General features: G+C 41.5%; 1 protein-coding gene across 1 annotated transcript in view; it reads right to left on the bottom strand.

Moving 5' to 3' along the window:
• The window catches only part of slit3 (slit homolog 3 (Drosophila)), a 237,875-nt gene that overhangs the window by 44,375 nt on the left and 173,702 nt on the right, over positions 1-19,798 (bottom strand). Inside the window, exons 7-14 of the mRNA XM_076103197.1 lie at positions 19,071-19,142; positions 15,253-15,416; positions 13,730-13,874; positions 10,609-10,680; positions 9,344-9,415; positions 7,861-7,932; positions 5,025-5,168; positions 3,897-4,060 (exon numbers count right to left, since the gene is read on the bottom strand). Coding sequence (XP_075959312.1) covers positions 3,897-4,060; positions 5,025-5,168; positions 7,861-7,932; positions 9,344-9,415; positions 10,609-10,680; positions 13,730-13,874; positions 15,253-15,416; positions 19,071-19,142 — 905 coding nt within the window. The remainder of the gene's footprint in view (positions 1-3,896; positions 4,061-5,024; positions 5,169-7,860; positions 7,933-9,343; positions 9,416-10,608; positions 10,681-13,729; positions 13,875-15,252; positions 15,417-19,070; positions 19,143-19,798) is intronic.

Here is a 19,798-nt window from a genome sequence, read left to right as displayed (position 1 = left end):
ACCAGGTAAATTAGAGGAAAAAAAGATGGAGGGGAGGAGAGAAAGATAGAAAGTTGTAATATTAGCTTCTGGAGGTTTTTAATAAAATAAAAATATCGTTAAATTTACATATGACCAGATATAAAGATGTTCTACTTTATACCTTATATTCAACGGACAACATATCATCCCAATAAATATACAGCCAATAGTAAAAAAGGAAACACTTTCTGCCACTGCCAAGTTATCACTATCTGTCTAATCTGTTTCTCATTGGAGTTTGTTTGCTCTAATTTCAGATGTCAAAGTTGTAAAACATAACTAGCCAACCAGCAATTTGCCAGACATGAGTGAACTGTGTCCACCTCATCTATTTAAAAGAACAGGCTGCATGCTGCTGCAGTACTGTACAGAGGGGCATGCACAGGACTGAAGCAGGGGGCTGCGGTACATGGCTATGAATCAAATTAACAAACAGATATCCATGTGGTTTTATGGAATCATTTTGTTGATAAATGTGGTTTAACCCCGGATGTTTTTATTTAACAAGGTGAGCCAGAGACCACTTCTGTTAGTTAGATGTAATGTGAGCAGATATTTATGACCGCTAGTGCCGGTGGAACAGAGCTGGTTTATATCATGCAGCACTTGTATTTGTGCACCACAAACACACTTTATAGTTCTCACGGCTATCATTACCTTTCTCTCCCTCTCTTTCTAACCTTGCATGTTTATCTGTTCTCTTTCAATTTAACATTTTCTGTTTTTCGCTTTTATTTGGCACAGACTACTAGATTCTTGACTCTCTGTCTCCACTCTCTCCTGGCACACACCCTTTATGGCTCATGTGTTTTCAGCTCGTCACTGTTTTAGAACAAGGACCACCTATTGAGGGGTCGTTTGCAGTGAACAACCTTGATTTGAACTCAGTTGTTGATTGCTGCTCTTCCAATGATGCCTTACTGTTTGTAGAATTGGCTGGTTAGCTCCTTTTAGTGGCAGAATATTTGATATCCCCGGGCTGCCACGCACCTTGTAGGTTGGCAAGTTGACAGAAAGGAAAGAGCAAGGAAAGAAAAGGGAAGGAAGAGAGCAAAGAATTTGGGGTGGGAAGGATTATATATACTTAAGGTAAGAAGGTAAGAATGAGGAAACCCGTATAACAGTATTAGCTTGACATTTTCCTTTAAAGTCCCTCAGTTGGAGCAGAAAAGGGGGAAAGCGGTTTGTACGGAGGTGGTGGGATCAGTCATGCTAGCCACTGAAGCACTGCCAGCGCTTTGACAATGGAGACAGGTGTACAGGTGCAGCCAGACCAGATTTTGCTAGATGAAAAGCAGGTGGGACGTAGTGTGGGTATGGTTGTGAACGTGAACTACAGGAGCTAGCATGGCGAGGTGCAGAGCCGGCCCTCTTGGCATAGGCGGTATAGGTGAATGATAGAGGTGCCGTACATATATAGGGGCGCCCAAACAAGGGTAGAAAATAAAATTCAAAATGTATAACTTTTACATTTCTTTACTAATACAATTTTGTTATTACTATTACAAACTATTACAACAACAAAAAAACACAGCATCACAACTATGTCGCCTAGGAATAAGGACCTATTTCCTGGGCTAACAGCCATCCACAATATTGAAAATTATTCAGATTAAAAAAAAAACAGATTTTCCAGCACTCAATACAGCCAAGCAGTGTCCTTCTCCCACGCAGCGCATATTTTTTCTACCATGCATTAACACAAACGGGAATATTAACAACATTTTTTAAAAATACGTGAGTGAGAGTTCAATCCCTTCTCTCTACCTGGCCAGACATTGGAGAGCCTTGCGATTTTTTTACGTGTCAATGTTTCATCAGCTTATTCAATACGTCTAGCTCTGTTCTTCACTGAAACCATCTGAAAGCAAAATCTGGTGTCACTTGACATTAACAAGCATTTGAGAGCCTACAATGACATATCAATACTTTCCACATAAACAGAACAGGAAGGAACATGTAGGAGAGTCTGTTGAGAAAATTGAGCTCAAATGTATGTTGGAGTTGAGCATGTATGATGGATATGGGTGTTTATGAAGGGCTTAAATTATTGATATTCATCACTGATTGATATATGAATTGATGTTAGATTACTGGTCTATGTCCATTTAGTTCAACCACAGTTAGAGTCCCATGTATCAGAAGCCCTACACATGAATGCAGACAAACAGTATTTAGCCCTTAATATTTTGCTCCAAGGTGTGTGATTGGGTTGGAGAGGCAGGTGGGTGTGTGCTCGGCGGTCCCTGGCGCTTGACGGAACCATGTGATGCCACAGTAGGCGGGGCCACATGGTTAGATCAAGCACAAGAGACAGCTGCACGAATCAATCAGAATGCAGGTCCACACGGGAGGAAGGTGGGGCAACAGAGAGCTGCACCAATCAGTCAGGGAGGGGCAGGGTCCATACAGGATAGGAGAGGCAACAGACAGCTGCAGATCCACACAGGAGGGGGGACGGGACTGCCCACCAATAGCGAAAATGTCCACAAGGTCCAGAGCGGAAGAGGAGATGCAAGGAGAGGCATGGGACTGCAGACAGCAAGGGCTAAAGCAAAGAGGACAGCCATGACCGGCTTTAGGAGCATTTGTTTCCTTGATTAGCTCCATGGACAAAGCACTAACATTAAGGGCTTACCACTGAGACCTTCCATGTCAAATATGCACCACATGAGCTCATGATACTGCAAAGCACTCTGGATAGAAGCCTTCACCATTTAATAGTATTGGTTGTGTGCCTGGTTTAGGTTAGGACATACCATTTAAGATTGCGTCGCTTATTCACAGCTTTTTCACAGCTTTTTCACAGCATCACACTGTGATGGAGAGACTTGCTCTCCAAATATTTTGAGTGCTTTCTGTTGCTTCTGTTGTTGCATTTGTCTTCAGGGTTCATGCTCTAAATAAAACGAAACATCTGCGACAGAATTGACTACTGAATCCGGTCTGACTCCAGAATCGTCAAATACCACAACTTGGTCTGTGCCCCTCGGCGTCTGACTCCGATGAACGGCAATCTGTAGTCACGTGAGTCTTTAGTCAAGTTACCCACAAACACAAGACCGACGCTTGAAGCGACTGATCAAGCCTCGGTATTTGACATGTCGAGAGTGAGAATGTGTTGGACTACTTTATGACATACCTGCTGTTATAGAAACCACGTTGTTGCTTATTGTAAAACAAACCCTTACATCAAATCATAAGAATGCTGTTACGTTATAATCTTTTGGTAAGATTCAGTGTCAGGTTAAAGTGACTGTTGGAGCAAAGGTCCCCGTCTATGCTGCCTTATAAACCAATAATCTGCTTACAACCACCGTTCTCACACAATTCAAATAGTCTGTAAAATGTCTGTGAGGGGATTTAAATTTTTTTTCCCCCAGTGATCCATAAAAAATGCATAATATTTAAGACCTAGAAAACAATGTGAGGAGCCGCCGTGGAGAGGCTCCGAGGATGTGAAGTGTATACAGTCATACACAGACACACACTCATTCGCTCACACAAGTGGGCGATCACAGTCTATGGCCAGTCCCTGCTGGGTTAGTTATTGTGTTGCTGCAGTATATTGAATTGTTCTGTGTTGTAATTAGTGAGACCCATGGCTCATATCAAAGGAAATAACAGTAATAAAATTCCGCCACAGAGAGATTGTATGTGAACGCTTGTGTGTGTCAGTAAACACATATACGTTTTCTAATTACACATAAACAAACATGCTTTTAAAACTACATGTGTTTATAATGATTTATCTGTGCGTCTTGACATTGTACCCCTTTATATGATCAACATGAGTCTTTGTTAGCCTTCAGAGGTGACTCCCTGCTTGAGTGCTTGTGTGTGCTCAGGTGTGTCAGCGTGAACCCGTCTCCTACCTGTGCACCTGAACTTCTTGCCTTTAACCTGGCTGATGCGCTTGTTAGCCAGCCTTCTGGGGTGGCTGCAGCGCGCTCCACTGGTCTCAATAGGGTTGTCAAAAAGGTAGTCCGCCAGCCACTTCAGGTGACAGTCACACATAAAGGGATTCTGGGCCAGATGGCTGAGAGCGAGGGACAGAGAGAGAGAGAGAGAGAGAGAGACAGAGAGAGAGAGAGAGAGAGAGAGCGAGAGAGAGAGAGAGAGAGCGAGAGAGAGAGAGAGAGAGCGAGAGAGAGAGAGGAAGGTTCGTCACAGGCCAAAAAAGACGACAACCGCATGCGTTACAGTTGCTGACTGATGCCAAACATTGCTGATTCAACCACATGTGTACGATTTTACATCTGTTGCTCTTAACTTCTGGTGTCTGCTACATCTTTCCTCAAGAAGAAGCTTCTAGCATACAGCAAGTTAGGTAGTCTCTGTTTCAAGCAGCAGAAACACTAATAACCTTCATTTATTATCCAGAGAAGAGAAAGAGCAACTTCAGGAAAGGAAGATGTTGAGGTATTGTACACATTGCTTGATTCAAAAGCAATCTAAACACAACAGTGACACATGTGCAGTTCTGTTGGCCTCTTTCCTCTCTGTGTCTGGATAATCATGTTTAAACATCAATGCATAACTTGATATTTAAATATTGATTATGTTCATTGTCTATTAAAGCACCATAATGCAACTTCTTTTGAACCTTAAACCTTAATCTAGGACTGTGCAGAGTCATATTTGTGCAAAATCCTGTAATATTACTCTTCCCTGTCAGTCAACATGTTTTTTTGGCTTCTGACGACGTATTTGCTGGTTCCAAGTCCTTCAGCTTGTTAACAAACGCATGTGTAATGTCTTCCAAAGCCTCTCATGGGGCTACATTAGGTCAGTTTGCAAGTTTTGTCCAACTAACTGTCCAAAACCTTAATATATTCAATTTCCTGTAATATATGACAAGAATAACAGCAATATGTCACATTTCAGAAGCTGGGACCAGAAAAACATTCAAAACGATTAACCAATTATGGAAATAGTTGCCAATTCATTTAAATCGAAGCAGCTGGGTTAATGAAAAACTCTTGAAGCCTGAGTATACTTACAGAGTCTTGATGGAGCGCAGAGGGGCGAACAGTCCTTTGCTGATTGTTTGCAGTTTGTTGTCGTACAGCGACAGCAGATTGAGGTTCTGCAGGTCTTGGAAGGTGTTGACTCTCAAACAGTTAATTTTGTTGGCATTCAGCAGCCTGAAACACAAGCAAGAGCCCTTTGTTATTCATCTCTTTTACTTTACATTTTTAACTTAATTACCTCTGTGCACAACACAAACAAAAGATAAACGCGCATGCAGATAATGAGATTTTTTCTCAGATGCATCTCTACTGAAAAACCACAACTTTTCTCCCCTGTCCTCTTCTTCTTCTCCCTATTCCCTCCCCAGTCCCTCCCTCCAGCCTCTCCCACCCTCTGCACACAGCCGTGATTATATTTTTTTTCTGGCTGTGACACATAAATCTGAAAATTGCGGTTGTATATATTTTCATTTTCCTTGCTGTTGGGTCTCGCTGTGATATCTTGTTTTGATGGGAGAGACAGTTGGCAAGGGTAAAAAGGATGGAGGAAAAGAGGAGATAGAAGAATGGAGATGGGATGGGGGAAATAATGGAGCGAGACACTGAAGGGACAGGCGAAAATGTAATTCTGAGTGACAGAGATATACAATTAAGTGAAAGAGGCCGGCAGTAAAAAACGGAGAAGAGAAAGGGAAATGAGAAATGTGATAGAGGGATTAGGTAAATGACAGGAAAGGTTTGCACCGCCACCCTTTCCTACATCTCTCTCTACCTGCACCTCATTCACTAATATAGCCAAGTCGACAGCTTTTCGCCTGTACGTCTACCGTTCTTTTTTCCACTCCTTGTCTCGATCTTTTTACTCTGCTTTCACACAAAAACTCTTTTCTTCTATTCTTTGTTTCTTTGTCCCTCACACACTCCTCCCTCTGTCTCTCTGTGTCTGACAGGTGACTAACTCTGTGCAGCTCAGCTTAATCATCTCAAGTCGTCCTAACGAGCGCCTATACTGGCACAACCTGCTTATACACACACACACACACACACACAGGCAGATACACGCACACACATGCTGCTCTGCGACATATCCACGCCTCATTAGGCAGCTCACAGGGGGAACTAATTACTTGAAACTGCACCAGTAAAAGAAAGCAACGCAGACAATATAAACAGCAGACCGGTAGCTATACAAAGCAATAAACACATCTTTGTCGTGGAAGGTTGACATGCTGCTAGATTCACCAGTCAAAGCTAATATATGATGTATATTTATTACACTATATGGTAGAATGACAGCATCTTGAAATGCCTGACAAACTGACCAATGTTTCTCATCTATCAGCGGCAAAATATTAAAAGACATGTTCCCTTCCATTGCTGCTGAGAGAGAGCGCCAACACCTGCAGGCAGCGTCTTTGTGGGATTGACCAATGATGTGGTGGCAAGACATGAATATTAACTAGTCATTCAGTACTTTATATATTCAGCCACTGAAGCAGTCACAAATGCACAGAAGCAGTCTTGAATTATCCTCTTAAGGGATCACATGTGCAGCTATCAACTACAAATATAGCATTCAGTGTTTAACATCCTCACCTTGTCATCATCACGACAAGGCGTGAGGGAAATACTTCTCCTGGTACTAAATGTTAACGACCTCACACAAATTTAATTTCTCTCTCTGGTTTTCTTCACTCTCTTTTCTAATCGTATCTGCATTTATATGTTTCTCCATATCAATTTCTTCCTTATGTCCAAGTCTTTTTTCCCCATCCATTATTCCCCCCCGACCTCTTCTCTCTCTGTGTCTGACTATGCACCATGCATCCCAATGATCCACCTAAGCCCGTAAAAGGTGTTTGTGGGTTAGATTCACTCATCCTCATTCTCTTTGCTTCGCTTCACTTTACGATGGAAAAGCCCAGAACATTAGCTGTTTCTGCAGTGGACTGCGGCATTTGCGAGGACCATATGCCCCGTACAGTACCACTGTAGCTGTTACAGGAGTCCACATTTTTACTGCATGCCATACCACTGCTGCAGTTTGAGCCTGTGCCCACGAAAAATTATTCACAATAAATAGTTTTCTTCTTAGTAAGACACTAAATGTTAAAAAGAGCTATGAGAGATTACAGTTTTTATTACACTGCATCAATTTGGTTCATGTTGATCATTTAAGCAATACTTTTCTGTATACACTCACAGGATGCAGGACAGATCTTGATCCCCTCTTGGTGAGAGCACAAAGAGGGGATTCTGCTATAGCTGCTACTGTGTAATAATAATGATAACCAAGCGTTGCTCTTCCTCATAAAATTACCACCATACTGCACATTGAGGCATGGCGGTGATCTTGGTACAAAAGTAATGTACTATAGCTGCAACTCTAGTACAATACTAAACACAAATACAGCTAATCCACTTAACATTATAATGCTCCAATTGGAGCTAACTTCATGGAAATACTAAGGGACACTGCAAGATTTATTTTTATATGTCCGCGAACACTGACATAGGAAGTTTTTTTTTTTTTTACACACAACTTTAGTCACACCCTGTAAATTATGACACACAGCAGTTACGTTCCTCGCCGATACATCACATGCAATAAGGGCCTTTGAGTGTGCAGGTTGTCCTTTATTTTACATTTCACATGTTCCTTGGTCGCCACTTGGTCCATTTTCTAAAAGAAACTGTAGCTGTACATTATTTCTGTCACAAATCCATGACGATACAGTGTTTCCATCCCATATTTGAGTGTGATTTTCTTTTGTTTGCTGAATAATGTATGTCATTGTTTTCTGGAGGCACCACACTAATACACACAGGTACACACATAACAACAGACCACACAGATAGTACTTACAGTAGCTGCAGGGAAACCAGTCCATCAAACAATCCCTTGGGCAGCTCTGTGATCTTGTTTCCGTACAACACCCTGCACAGGACAGTCAAAACAACATCATTTAGGTTACAGCGGTTACAAGGCTGTCTTTATACGCTAAGACTTATGTTGCATCTTATGGTATTTTATCCCATTTAAGTGTATTTTTGGGACATTTGTACTATAAATTTTGAATTGCTGTGATGAGGAACAGCATAGTGTGAATAAACAGTTGCTACTGTCTTTTTTCAGGACAATGTGGATTTAATCAGTATCCATTCACAGTTGGCCTCTCCTACATTTTGCAATCCCGAATCATATTAAGTGTAATTTAAAGTATTATGATTTTATATTTGTATCCTAGTAGCTGTATAGCAAAGTTCAATGTGGAGTGGCGGTGTTGGCTTTGCAAAATACATGTACATTTATATCAAATACTCTCATTAGATAGCAAAGTTGGATGGTTATGTCCAAGTGTGGTCAGAATGTCAGTAGTGGTCATATGAAGGTGTCTCAAAAAGGAATACCATGTAACTGCAAAATCTCATCTTTTCAGAAAAAAAGGTTAATTTTAGATAAAATTGTGTGATTTAAAAATAAAAATAAAACTCGAAATCATCAAATTTGAACATGTTCACTGGTCAGCGACACTTTAAAACAAAACCATTAGAAATGGTACCTTAAACCAAGAAGTCCTTTGTTATTATATTGTTTTTTTTACAATCTTCTATAAAAGCCCACTAATATTGAGTTCTCCTGAAGGCAGAGATGACCCTGAATACTCGGGATGAAGAAGCTGTCATGCTCGCAGAGTTGGATAAACTATTTTAGGGACAAGAACTGAAGTAATGTTACAAGAGACAATGTTGTCTGTTTCCAGTGCATTTTTTTACTTATTTATGTTAGAATATGCATACAAAAACAACAACATGGATATCACAGTCATTTCTCACCAAGCACACTGTTGGACCAATTTATGAAATTATGTTTTGGATGTGCCTCCAATTATAGTTGCAACAGTTTAATTCCCTTGAGCAAATTTATACTTTGCTCTACATCACGCCTCAGCTGGCCTCTACTGCAAAAGTTGTGCCTCTCAGTGACATTCCTGTTCAACTGACTCGGCTGTCTGTGTATGTGTGTGTGTGTGTTGTGAGAGTTCACCTTGTCTACCCCGTCTTGTCTGTCTGTCTCATTTTCATGCTCCAGATTGATTCAAATTAAACTGTCCTTCATGTTCTTATCACAAACACACACACACACACACACACACGCACGCACAATTACACGCACACACAAGCAAATACAAAGACCCACATACAGCGCTTACGCACGCTCCGCAGCTCTGTGGTCCGGTTGTCAACATCCGCAGCGACAATATTTTTATTTTCTAAATGTCTGGAAATGCAATTACTTTCCTGTCTGGATATGTGTGTGTGTTGGCATGTACACGTGTCATACTTACAGTGAGGTGAGTGAGCGGAGGCCACTGAAAGCATCGTCGGCAATGTCAGAAATCTGGTTCTTACTCAAGTCACTGGGGGGGGGGGGGGGGGGGGAGAGAGGGGGAAGATAAGTGTATTACTGTATTACACAGTGATGGGGTTCATTCTGTGTGAATGATGTCCTAGAACTGTCTGACAAATGATCATGGGAGAATACATCAGCAGAGGTCAAGGTACGGGGACATGAGTTAAAAAAAGTAATAAGAGCTGAATGTGTAAGTATGAAGGAGAGAGACAGAGAGAGAGAGAGAGTGATGGACAGAGCGAGGTAAAGAAGTGATGCGACAGGAGACAGAGAGAGAGAGAGGGAGAGAGAGAGAGAGAGAAAGAGTTCATGTCAGTTCCACCGCTGTAAGATATATTATTTAACACATCTGTGGAGGTTAAAACTCCATCTGTGTGTGTGTGTGTGTGTGTGTGTGTGTGTGTGGGTAGGTAGGTGGATAACTTTACAACCTTGCACAGTTCTGAAAGTCTTGCATTTTCAGCCATATGCATGATAAGGACATTTTTCAGACGAACAGACGAACTGTTCGAGTATGTGCGTGCTGGTTCGGACTTAGACAGACATGTGAACGAAGGGCTCTTTTCTTTTTGACTCATTTTGTTAAAGTTGCTGCAGATTTGATTGTTTCAATGCTTGTGTATTTCCATCTTTTCCCCGTTCGCTAATGTAAATTTGTCTGACTATTAGTTTCAATTAAAAAAAAATCTTTAACTGCTGCAATAAATATTGTGAATCATATAACGAAAGCCCTAGACAAGAGTTTGTTCAAAGCCTATGACATAGCAGATCATGTCTTGCTAACACTGAGGTTGATTAACAGACCTTTGGTTTAAAAATGATCTCAGATTGGACTCAATGTGTAAAAGTGAATTGTCTCAGTTTATGATGGATTAACCTTGGAGTGCCCCATGGTTCTATCCTGGGTCTGCTTTATTTTCTGTTCACATTAATAATTTAGAATTGAATGCGCATGAGATTTATACTCGTTGTTATGCAAATGATGCCATTGTTGTAGTTAATCTGAGCAGGACTTAACTGGTTAAATTAATGAATACATAAATAAAATAATGCATCCATGCCAGTAAAAGAAGATTGCTTAATGTGAGTCATGTTCATGCATATCAGTGCATGATTGTATGCTTGCCAACTTGTGTGAATTCACATGCATTTGTGTGTGTGTTTGAGACTGTGTATGCAGATTCATCCACACAAACTTACATCCTCTTCAGCTTCTTGTAGGAAGAAAAGGCTCCTGCTGGGACACTTTTAATCAAGTTCTGCTCCAAGCGACTGAGAGAGAGAGAGAGAGAGAGAGAGAGATAGAGAGAGAGAGAAAGAGAGAGAAGGGGAGGGGGTGAGATTAGATGATTTTAAACAATCCCTTCAAATTAATTAGAAAAGCACATTACCCCTAAAACATACAATGAGAACATTTTAATACAATTTCAACATAAGTTTCGTTTCATTAATTTTCTTTCCTTTCGATGTTGAATTTCAACAAGGACAGAGAGGTCATTGGTTATTATGAAGTCCTGTTTACCCCACAGTCTAAGTCCAGCACAAGGGCACAGAAAGTTCAAAGGGTGGCTGTTCCAATCAGAATCTACTAAATATTCCTGCAGGCTGGTCAGTGCTTTGCAGCAGGGGCCGGTCAAGGTCAGTCAGTGTGAAATGTTGAGTTGTATTTTGCAGCTCAGCAGTAATGGAAGCTGAAATGGGACCAACATGAGAATCAGAGTGACCAAAACCTGGACTGTTTGCTTAGTTAGACTCTGGCCAAAGTGTTCAAGAGGTACCGTGATGTATAAATGTGTTCAGTAGTTTGATCCATCAAACTTTACGTCTCACCCACAGTGAAATACAGGTTTCAGTGCACAATTTACACGTGGGTCAATATCCCTTTGATGGAGCCACAATATATTCTTTAGATGCAGTCAGACTGTATTCATGAACACAGTAGGGCCCTTCAGGCTAAGGGCCAAAGGGAAGTTATCACATCTCTTTCTCTGGAAGACTGCACACTCATTACACCACACTGGCAGTATTCTATCCATTATCATGTGGGGAGCCATCAGAACTAGGCGCAAAGCCTACGTTTGGGGAAATGTACTATAGTTTAGTTTCTGCTCTCCTGATGATCTAGGCTACACATTCATCGATATAACTTATCTATTCTTGAAAAGGAGGAAAGGAGAGGAGGCAGAGGAAGCAATGTGAATAAAATGCATAGGTGTGTAGCACAAAATTAGAGAAAATGAAAGGAAGAAAAGAACAGGATAAAAGAGAAAACAACTAGGACAACAATGGAGAAATCAGAGGATTGGAGAAGTGTGGACAACAGGGGAGAAGAGAGGAAAAATCAAGAGGAGAGGAGGAGGAGGATGCGGTGAGGTCCCAAGGCCAGCCACAGGGTCAGCTGTCAGAATGATAAATGGGAACTAATCCACCCTTCTTCTTCCTCTCCTCCTCCTCTTCAGACCCCACCCAGTCCTGCTCTTGACCTCCACTTTCAATCCCTCTCTTTCTGTCTGTCTGTCTGTCTGTCTGTCTGTCTGTCTGTCTGTCTGTCTGTCTGTCTGTCTATCTATCTATCTTGTCTTTAATCACTGTTTGTCACAGCTTAATACCGCCGATAAATTATAAATGGACATAAAGCCAAATATTGATCACATTTGCAGGGATTCAATTTAGTGACTGCCACCTTGTAACTGTGTTTTTAAAATGAAAGGTGGTCCTGCTTTTGAATGCAACACACACCTTACAGGTGGCTGTGTCTTTGCTCATGTCGATTTCTAAATTCCCACACCTCACGCCCCTGGCAAGCAACAACACCTTATTTCTACAAGGGGTCAAAATAAATCAGGGATGTACAGATATTGACGGAGACAATCTGTACACACAACAAGTCACAAATGATATCTGGGGGCTTTAAAACAAGGTTGAGTCAAAGACACTTAGAGGCTCAATATCAAAGGATGTATTAAAGGGAAGACGTTTTAAGAGGCAATATGAAAAATCTATAAGGTGAGGCGGCGATTGATCGGCAACTGAAACAGGAGATGGGTTTGGCAGGTGAGCATTTTCACAATGGGCTGAGTGCGCACTCACACACACACACACACACACACACTGTCAATGTCCTAATGAATTTAAACGCCTTGAGACAAACCTGTTTTGCTAAATTGCTTTATGAATGTATTTGACTTGGAGGAACAGATTAACACACAAACACACGCTTGCATGCTGTATACATACACACACATGCACACACACACCGACACACACACGCACACACACATTTGGCAGTGATCCTTGCCACCAGCATTCAGATGACTTTGTTCCTATTGTAGGACTGACAATACATCATTCTATTATGCTCTATTGTTTCTGGCTGCCGCAACAGCATTTATTAATGGTTCAAATGCTAATGCTGTGTGTGTTTTTTGTTTGTGAGTTTGTGTGTCCAAGATTTAATCAGTAATGTTTTGGTGCCTGTGGCTCAATCACAATGCATCTTTATGTGTGTGTGTGTGTGTGTGTGTGTTTGACCCTCCAAGATTGTGCGTGTGTGTACCTGTAATTTGTGCCCAAGTACATACTTTGTTTGCGCATACAAAAACTGATGTGTCTGCATATATGCGAGAGCATTGGTGTGTATGTGGGTGTGAATCTATTACTTATGCTGGGGAGGTATAGAGGTATTGGCCTAGCACTGCGGGGGAGAAATTGCTCCCTTACTCAGAGAGCAATCAACCAGCTGTCCTCTGTACAAACAAACAGGGTACAACGATCAATACGGATATCAAACACGTCCCACTGTGGTGGGGGGGGGGGGGGGTTTAAATGTAAGTAAGCGACAGAAAGGAGGAGGGAGAGAGAAGAGGAGGCAAAGTGTATGAGTATGTAAAATAATAGAGTTTTGCTGCAATCTCAAACACAGTGTGCCAGAGATCGGGTTAGATGTTAGGTCTAGTTCATGTTGAGTCAAAGCGTCTAAAGATCACAGTGAAACTGAGTGCGTTGTGTGTATGTGAGCAAAACTGTGTGTGTGTGTTTGGATGAAGTATCGTAAGTTTACTTTTCATTCGAACTCTGGATTCCGAACAGTTTTGAAGTGGCTATTTTTAATCTTACAAATAGTTCAAAATGTCTCCTTCAGAAGACTAGAATCAAATCTCTACAACTTGTGCACATAACCAGTACAGTATAACAGTTAAAGATGTTGTGTTCAGTGAATTAATAGAAAGAGTATGATATGTAAAATGTGCTCCCCATGAAAAAGTCAGTTGATACCACACCTGTCACACGTAGCATTTAGGTAAAAATAAAGCAGTCTTACATCTCCACGATGCTCTCAGGGAGGTTGGCTGGTATTTCAGTGAGGGCTTTACGACGACAGTCCACTATGTTGTTGTTACAGCTGCAGCTGGGTGGACACACGGCAACCTGAGGAAGGCAAGTCCTCGGCTCCGTCTGTGCTGGACCTGTAGACAGCAATATACAGATGTAATATATGTATAGAATAGATAGATAGATAGATAGATAGATAGATAGATAGATAGATAGATAGATAGATAGATACAAAACATCAAACAGAGATAAACATCAACTTGTTTGAATATGAGATTGCTTTTGCTGGTTTACTGCCAAATGGAGGATGATCGGAAATTATTTCATGCCTGCAGCTACAGTTATTACTCCTGCTACAATTTCTGCAATCATATTTTAGCTTCTGTTTTATTATTAATTCTTTATGGTGTTTTTGTATATTTTATCCCAGTTTCTCTCAATGAGATGAGAGTCAGCTTCAGGGTGTTTTAGTGTCCCATGATGGTCTCTGCATTGTTTCCGAAGTATTCACATCCTGCCAAGAATAAATTCTCTGGGGGAAGCATGACATTTTTTGGGTATGAAACGGGCAGAAATTGCAAAATTAACTGAATATCAGCACTAAATATCATCTGGCCACAGTACGTACACAAAAATATTGCTTGCTATGAGCCGGAGGATGGAAGGGTAAGGACATGGGGAGAGAGAACGGAGCATGAAATAGTAAAGGAGGAAGAAAGAAAAGAAGGGATAAAATAAAGAAAGAACAAGAGAAAACAGGGTGTTATTGACACAAAAGGGATGGAAATGGAGAAAAGAGCAGTAAGAGGAAGTCTGCCGTGGAGCACGTAGGGAGACAAGACAAGGCTAAAGGCTAATAAAGAGAGCACAGCCTGACAGTCTATTAAAACAGGAGCTGAATCAGAGACCTATAAACAGTGCCTATACTATCTGCAGCTGATAACAATACTGCTTTTATCCTGGCCTTTTAGCTGATTATGCGCTCTACATGGTGTAATTCTTTCAGTGCTATAAACTCAACACTGAGCTGTCTGTAGATGATAACAATGTTGCCTCTAACAATGGCCTGGTCATTGCATTCCATGTTTTGTAGACCTCTACGTCAAAGAGTGATTGTCGACGGCACTAAAGTCAATCGGGGACTTCCACTTGAATCCAATCTGTATTGTGTTGTATATTGGTGCTGCTGAATAGTTCTCAGTCAAACATTACTTTAAAAGCTCGATGTCACTCTTAAAGTACTATCGTGTGTCAATTTCTTGTAGCTGCAATGGAGTGAAAAACAGGCAGCTTTTCTCCCAAAATACTTGTATGGGTTTTGTTCCAGAGACAATTTAAAACAAATGTTGGGTGAAACTAAAAGCATGGCATATTTGACTCTTGAAGAAGGAGTCCCATCATCACGTTGCATGACACAATGAGCACTAGAATGGTGCTTCAGTGTGTCCTTCAGCCACACTCTTTGATATTTCAATGGATTGTCGTGTGGATGTGTGCTGATGTTGAGCTCACCATTGCAGACAAAATCCTTCTTCTGCACATCTGGGACGTTGAGGCCTCTCATGTGGGCGGGGGCCATGCACTGGGTGAAGGGAGCCAAGCCCCGTCTGGCTCTGAGCCAATCAGAGAGCCAGGACAGGTGACAGTCACAGTGGAGATTGTTGGAGTGCAGACGCCTGAGACAGATGGAGAAATAAATGTGAGTGAAATGAACTCAATGAATTCTTTACCATCCTATCTGAAGAGGGCACTTTCTAGCAAAAGTCTCTCAAAGCGTCTGTGAAGCACAGCAGCTCAGTAAGAGCAAATGTATTTGAGTCGGCATTCAAATAGGTTCTATTTTTCACACGGATTACATCCTTGGCCAGGATCATCAGAATGTTTCTGAGGTGAAACACACACATACACACACACGCACACACACACATACACACACACACAGAGTAATATCCTCAACTCTCATTTCCCCAAGGTCCGTGACAATAACTCCCTTTACAGGGAGGACTCATACGGCATAATCACAATGCATTCAGAAAGAGAGACCCAAACAGACAGAGAAGAGAGACACAGACAAAGGTGGGAAAGAATAAGAATACAATTCTGGACAAAGAGACTGAAGGAAAGATCCAGGCATGAACATAATAAAAACATAATAAAAAAAAAAGAATCTGGCAATAGGAGACAAAATCGAGCAAATAAATAAACTTAGACGTTGGTGTATTTTTGGTCATTTTGCCTTGATATAATAGTGGCTAGCTAGGAGAGAAATGTTCTGATTATTTGGGATGTGTCTCAGATTCCTGGGTCTGTAGACACCACACATGAACATATTTTAAAGAGTCAGTTCACCAAAATGACAAAAATGCATTTTTTTCATATGCCTCTGGTGTTACTTAGCCATAAATTTAGTTTTGAAAGTATGTGCCTATGTATTTAGATATTTATACTAGAGTTTTCCTCTTCCACTACAGTACCACAGAGATGAACAGAATTTAGGTTGAGGTGGGTAACGCATTGCAAATTTAAATTGTAGGAACTCAACGGCAACCTTGATGCTAATAGCCGTTTCACATTTCACTTGTAGCATTAATCAAATGGTACAACTCAATATAGAAAGCATCAGGAGACGTTTCACAAAGCTGAGACTCTCTACAGGCTTCACGGGCTGGATATGACACCTTAAAAAAAAAGAAAGAGCGGGATGAGGAGAAGGAGGGCGGATGAACAGTAGAGTGTCTTGTCAGCGTATTATATGCCAGCCGGGATATCTAGCCTTTCAGAAGACAGGCCTCCCTTTGTAATAAAGCAGAGGACAAATCCTGTTATGGAACAGAGATGGGCTCATTGATGCTAGCAGCGGGAGCAGTGGGTTTTAATACCGCTCTCCCATTATAAATCCAGTTTATAGTCAAACCCCCGCATGGAGATAGCCACGTCCCGGCCCACCCCCGGCTCAGCCTTAATTACTGACAAGTAGGATTAAAACACAGGGGAGAATGGGGAGAGGCAGGGGGTATGAAGAAAGTGCTGTGCTTGTGTGTGTGTGTGTGGACTAGCTGTAAATCAGTGATAGCGTTTGTTGGGCTCATTTGTGTCTAAGGACATTGCGCATGGTGTTTCTGTGAATATGTGTGTGTGTGTGTGTGTGTTTGGTATGTGTGTCTGTCTTAGTGTGTGTGTTTATTCTTAGTATTTGCTCTACCGGGCACATCTCCAGTACAGTGAAATAGACATAGACACACACACACACACACACACACACACACACACAGGGGAGAAGCAGTGGGATTTCTAATCTTGTCGTTGGTTCAAGTTTCTGAATGAGACACACCATGAGGTGATATCATTGCTGCTAATAGAATAGACAGATACTGCAGAAAACAAGAGAAAAGGGAGGAAGAGGAAGACAGAGAGATAGATAAATGGACAGACAGGGAATCAGATAAAAGAATAAAATGAACTGAATATATGTAAAAGCAGCACATATTAAAGTGGCAGGAGAGGTAAGCTAATTCAGTTACAAAGAAGTTTCTACACACACACAAACACAAACACACACACACTTCTCAAACTTCCCTGCTAATGAAATCAGGGACATCTCTAAACAATTGATTGAATGAGTAATTTTTATAAAAGCAGCAAATTGAATTCTGAGATCTGAGGGTGGCAAAAAAAAGAAAGGACACAAAATGTAAAACTGAGGAGGAAGCAAATAAGAGGAGGAGGTCGGGGATGAAGAGGTTGGCAGAAGGGGCGAAGATGAAGGGGGCGGACAGATGTAAAGGAGATAGGGAAGAGGAGAGGAGGACACACATGAAGAGTAGAAACAAAAGGAGGAGGAGGAGGAGAAAGGGGACCACACAGGAGAACAGGAGGAAACAGAGGGAGTCATGTGAAGAAGTAGAAAGAGGAAGCAACACGAGGGCATGAAGGTAGAAGGAAGGAGAACACAAAGGAAACTGAGTGATGGATATCAGAGAAAAATGAAAAGAAGGAAAGAGTGGTATGATGGGGAAAACAGAGAATGCATGATAGGAGAGGCTGAAAAGAGAATAGAGATTGTAAGTGAGGAAGAAGTGAAAAATAAGGAACAAAAACAAGAGAAACAAATTCATGGGATGCACACATAACGCAAGGATGACGAGAGACAAAAGGAAGGAGAGGAACGAGGGAATCAGAGGTAACACTCACTCAGTTTTGACAGAAAACAGAAGCACACAAGGGCTTCTGATTAAAAGATACTGGATATTGGTAACTCTGTATTCAATTTGCTGGCAACTGCCAGAATCCAATTTTCAAAGGCTGATCTGGAGCCGTATTGCCACTCGAGTTGCAGCAGTGTGCAGGAAATAAAGAAACCCTGCCATGTGATTGGCTGTTGAGGGATGCTGCCGTTCAAAAGTTGAACGGCGAGAATGGTCGTAAAAGACTAATGGACTTCTGCGATTGTTATCCTGCTTGTATTTAGAAATCCCCATTTTTTAAGTAGGGTCGAGTGACCACACAAGGGCCTATTACAAATGATGATTTGGGGAGGAAATCCCATTCTCTGCGTGCTGGTTTGGCAGAAATCAACCCCAGTGTGGCCAGCAGGAATTTAACCAATGGTCTGCCTCTCAGACAATCCCACGGGATTATGGGTAGTCCCCCTTGAGATGTCGTGCCATTGCCTTGGCAACTCTCTCTCTCACACAACTAAATACAGAAAAAAGACATACAAATGAAACCCCCCCTATTATCAATCAGAAAGAATGATTTGGCCTGAGGTACATGTTGGATCATGACTGTGTGTGCGTGTGTTTCTCAGTGTCTGAGCTCACGTCAGTAACATCAGTGTAGGAATTAATCAAAGCAGATTGAACTATAGAGCCTAAACAAGTCTTTCTTGCGGCATTGATGAGGTTACCATTTCTCAAGTGTATTTGTGGTGCATGCACATATTTGTCACTGTATCCATCTGTGTGTGTGTGTGTGTGTGTGTGTGTGTGTGTGTAAGTAACGGCCACATAATTATTCACAGGCATGAAACAATGGAAGAGTTGGTCTCTTATTATGGCATGATTAGATGATGGCATACAGACCCTGCTGCCATGCTGTGTGTGTGTGTGTGTGTGTTTGTGGCGTTTGTGTATGAAAGTGATGTGCGTAGTTTTGTGTGCGCAGTGAATGTACTCGGTTCGCATGAAAGTAGGCACTAATACATCTCTGTGCATGTGTGTATGTGTTAATGTGCAACCACAGAGTGCACGTGTGTGAGCGTCTGTGGTATATGTTAGCAGTTTTCTCTGAGTGTGTGTCTGTGTGTCTGTCTGATTGTGTGTTATACTCACAGTGTCCGCAGCTTGGGCATGTGGTTGAAGCTGGACAGGGGGATGAGGGTGATGTTGTTGTTGTTGAGGGTGCTGGATGGAGAAACAGAGAGAGAGAGAGACAGAGAGAAAGAGAGAGAGAGAGAGAGAGAGAGAGAGAGAGAGAGAGAGAGAGAGAGAGAGAGAGAGAGAGAGAGAGAGAGAGAGAGAGAGAGGGGGAGAAAGAGAAAAACAGATTGTTAGAAAAATAAGATCCTGGTGCCACGTTTTGGTCTGGCGGTTTAAAACTCTGACGCAAGTTGAATTAAATTCTGTCCGGAACGCAGGTTCGAGGTCTTGTCACCTTATCCCTGACCTCGCCAATCTCCAACTTTGGGGATTTTTGTTTTAAAGTCATACTTGAATAATACGTTTACAAGAACTCCTTGGCCACGGCAGTAGTTCACCCAAAAGGGGTCACAAAATGAATGGGGAGGGATCCTGAGGTGGCTAATAGAAAAGCAAAGAATCTAAAACATATTACAGCAAAACATGATATTAAGGCTTTTCTATAATAGATTATAATATTGGACAGTTGTATCCACCACTTTAGGTTCTGGAAAATGATTTATATTAAACAATCTTAAAAATCACTCATAGAACAATACAAATATTAAATCAAATATGATAAGTGGCCAAGTAGATTTTTTGACAATATTTTCAGATATTTGGAAAAACAAAAACATTTCTGTTCTGGAAATGTATTTCCA

Source organism: Anarhichas minor, unplaced genomic scaffold (genome assembly GCF_050575085.1).
Source record: "Anarhichas minor isolate MPS153535 unplaced genomic scaffold, ASM5057508v1 ptg000028l, whole genome shotgun sequence".
NCBI lineage: Eukaryota > Metazoa > Chordata > Actinopteri > Perciformes > Anarhichadidae > Anarhichas > Anarhichas minor.
This window is presented reverse-complemented; position numbering and strand designations above follow the sequence as displayed.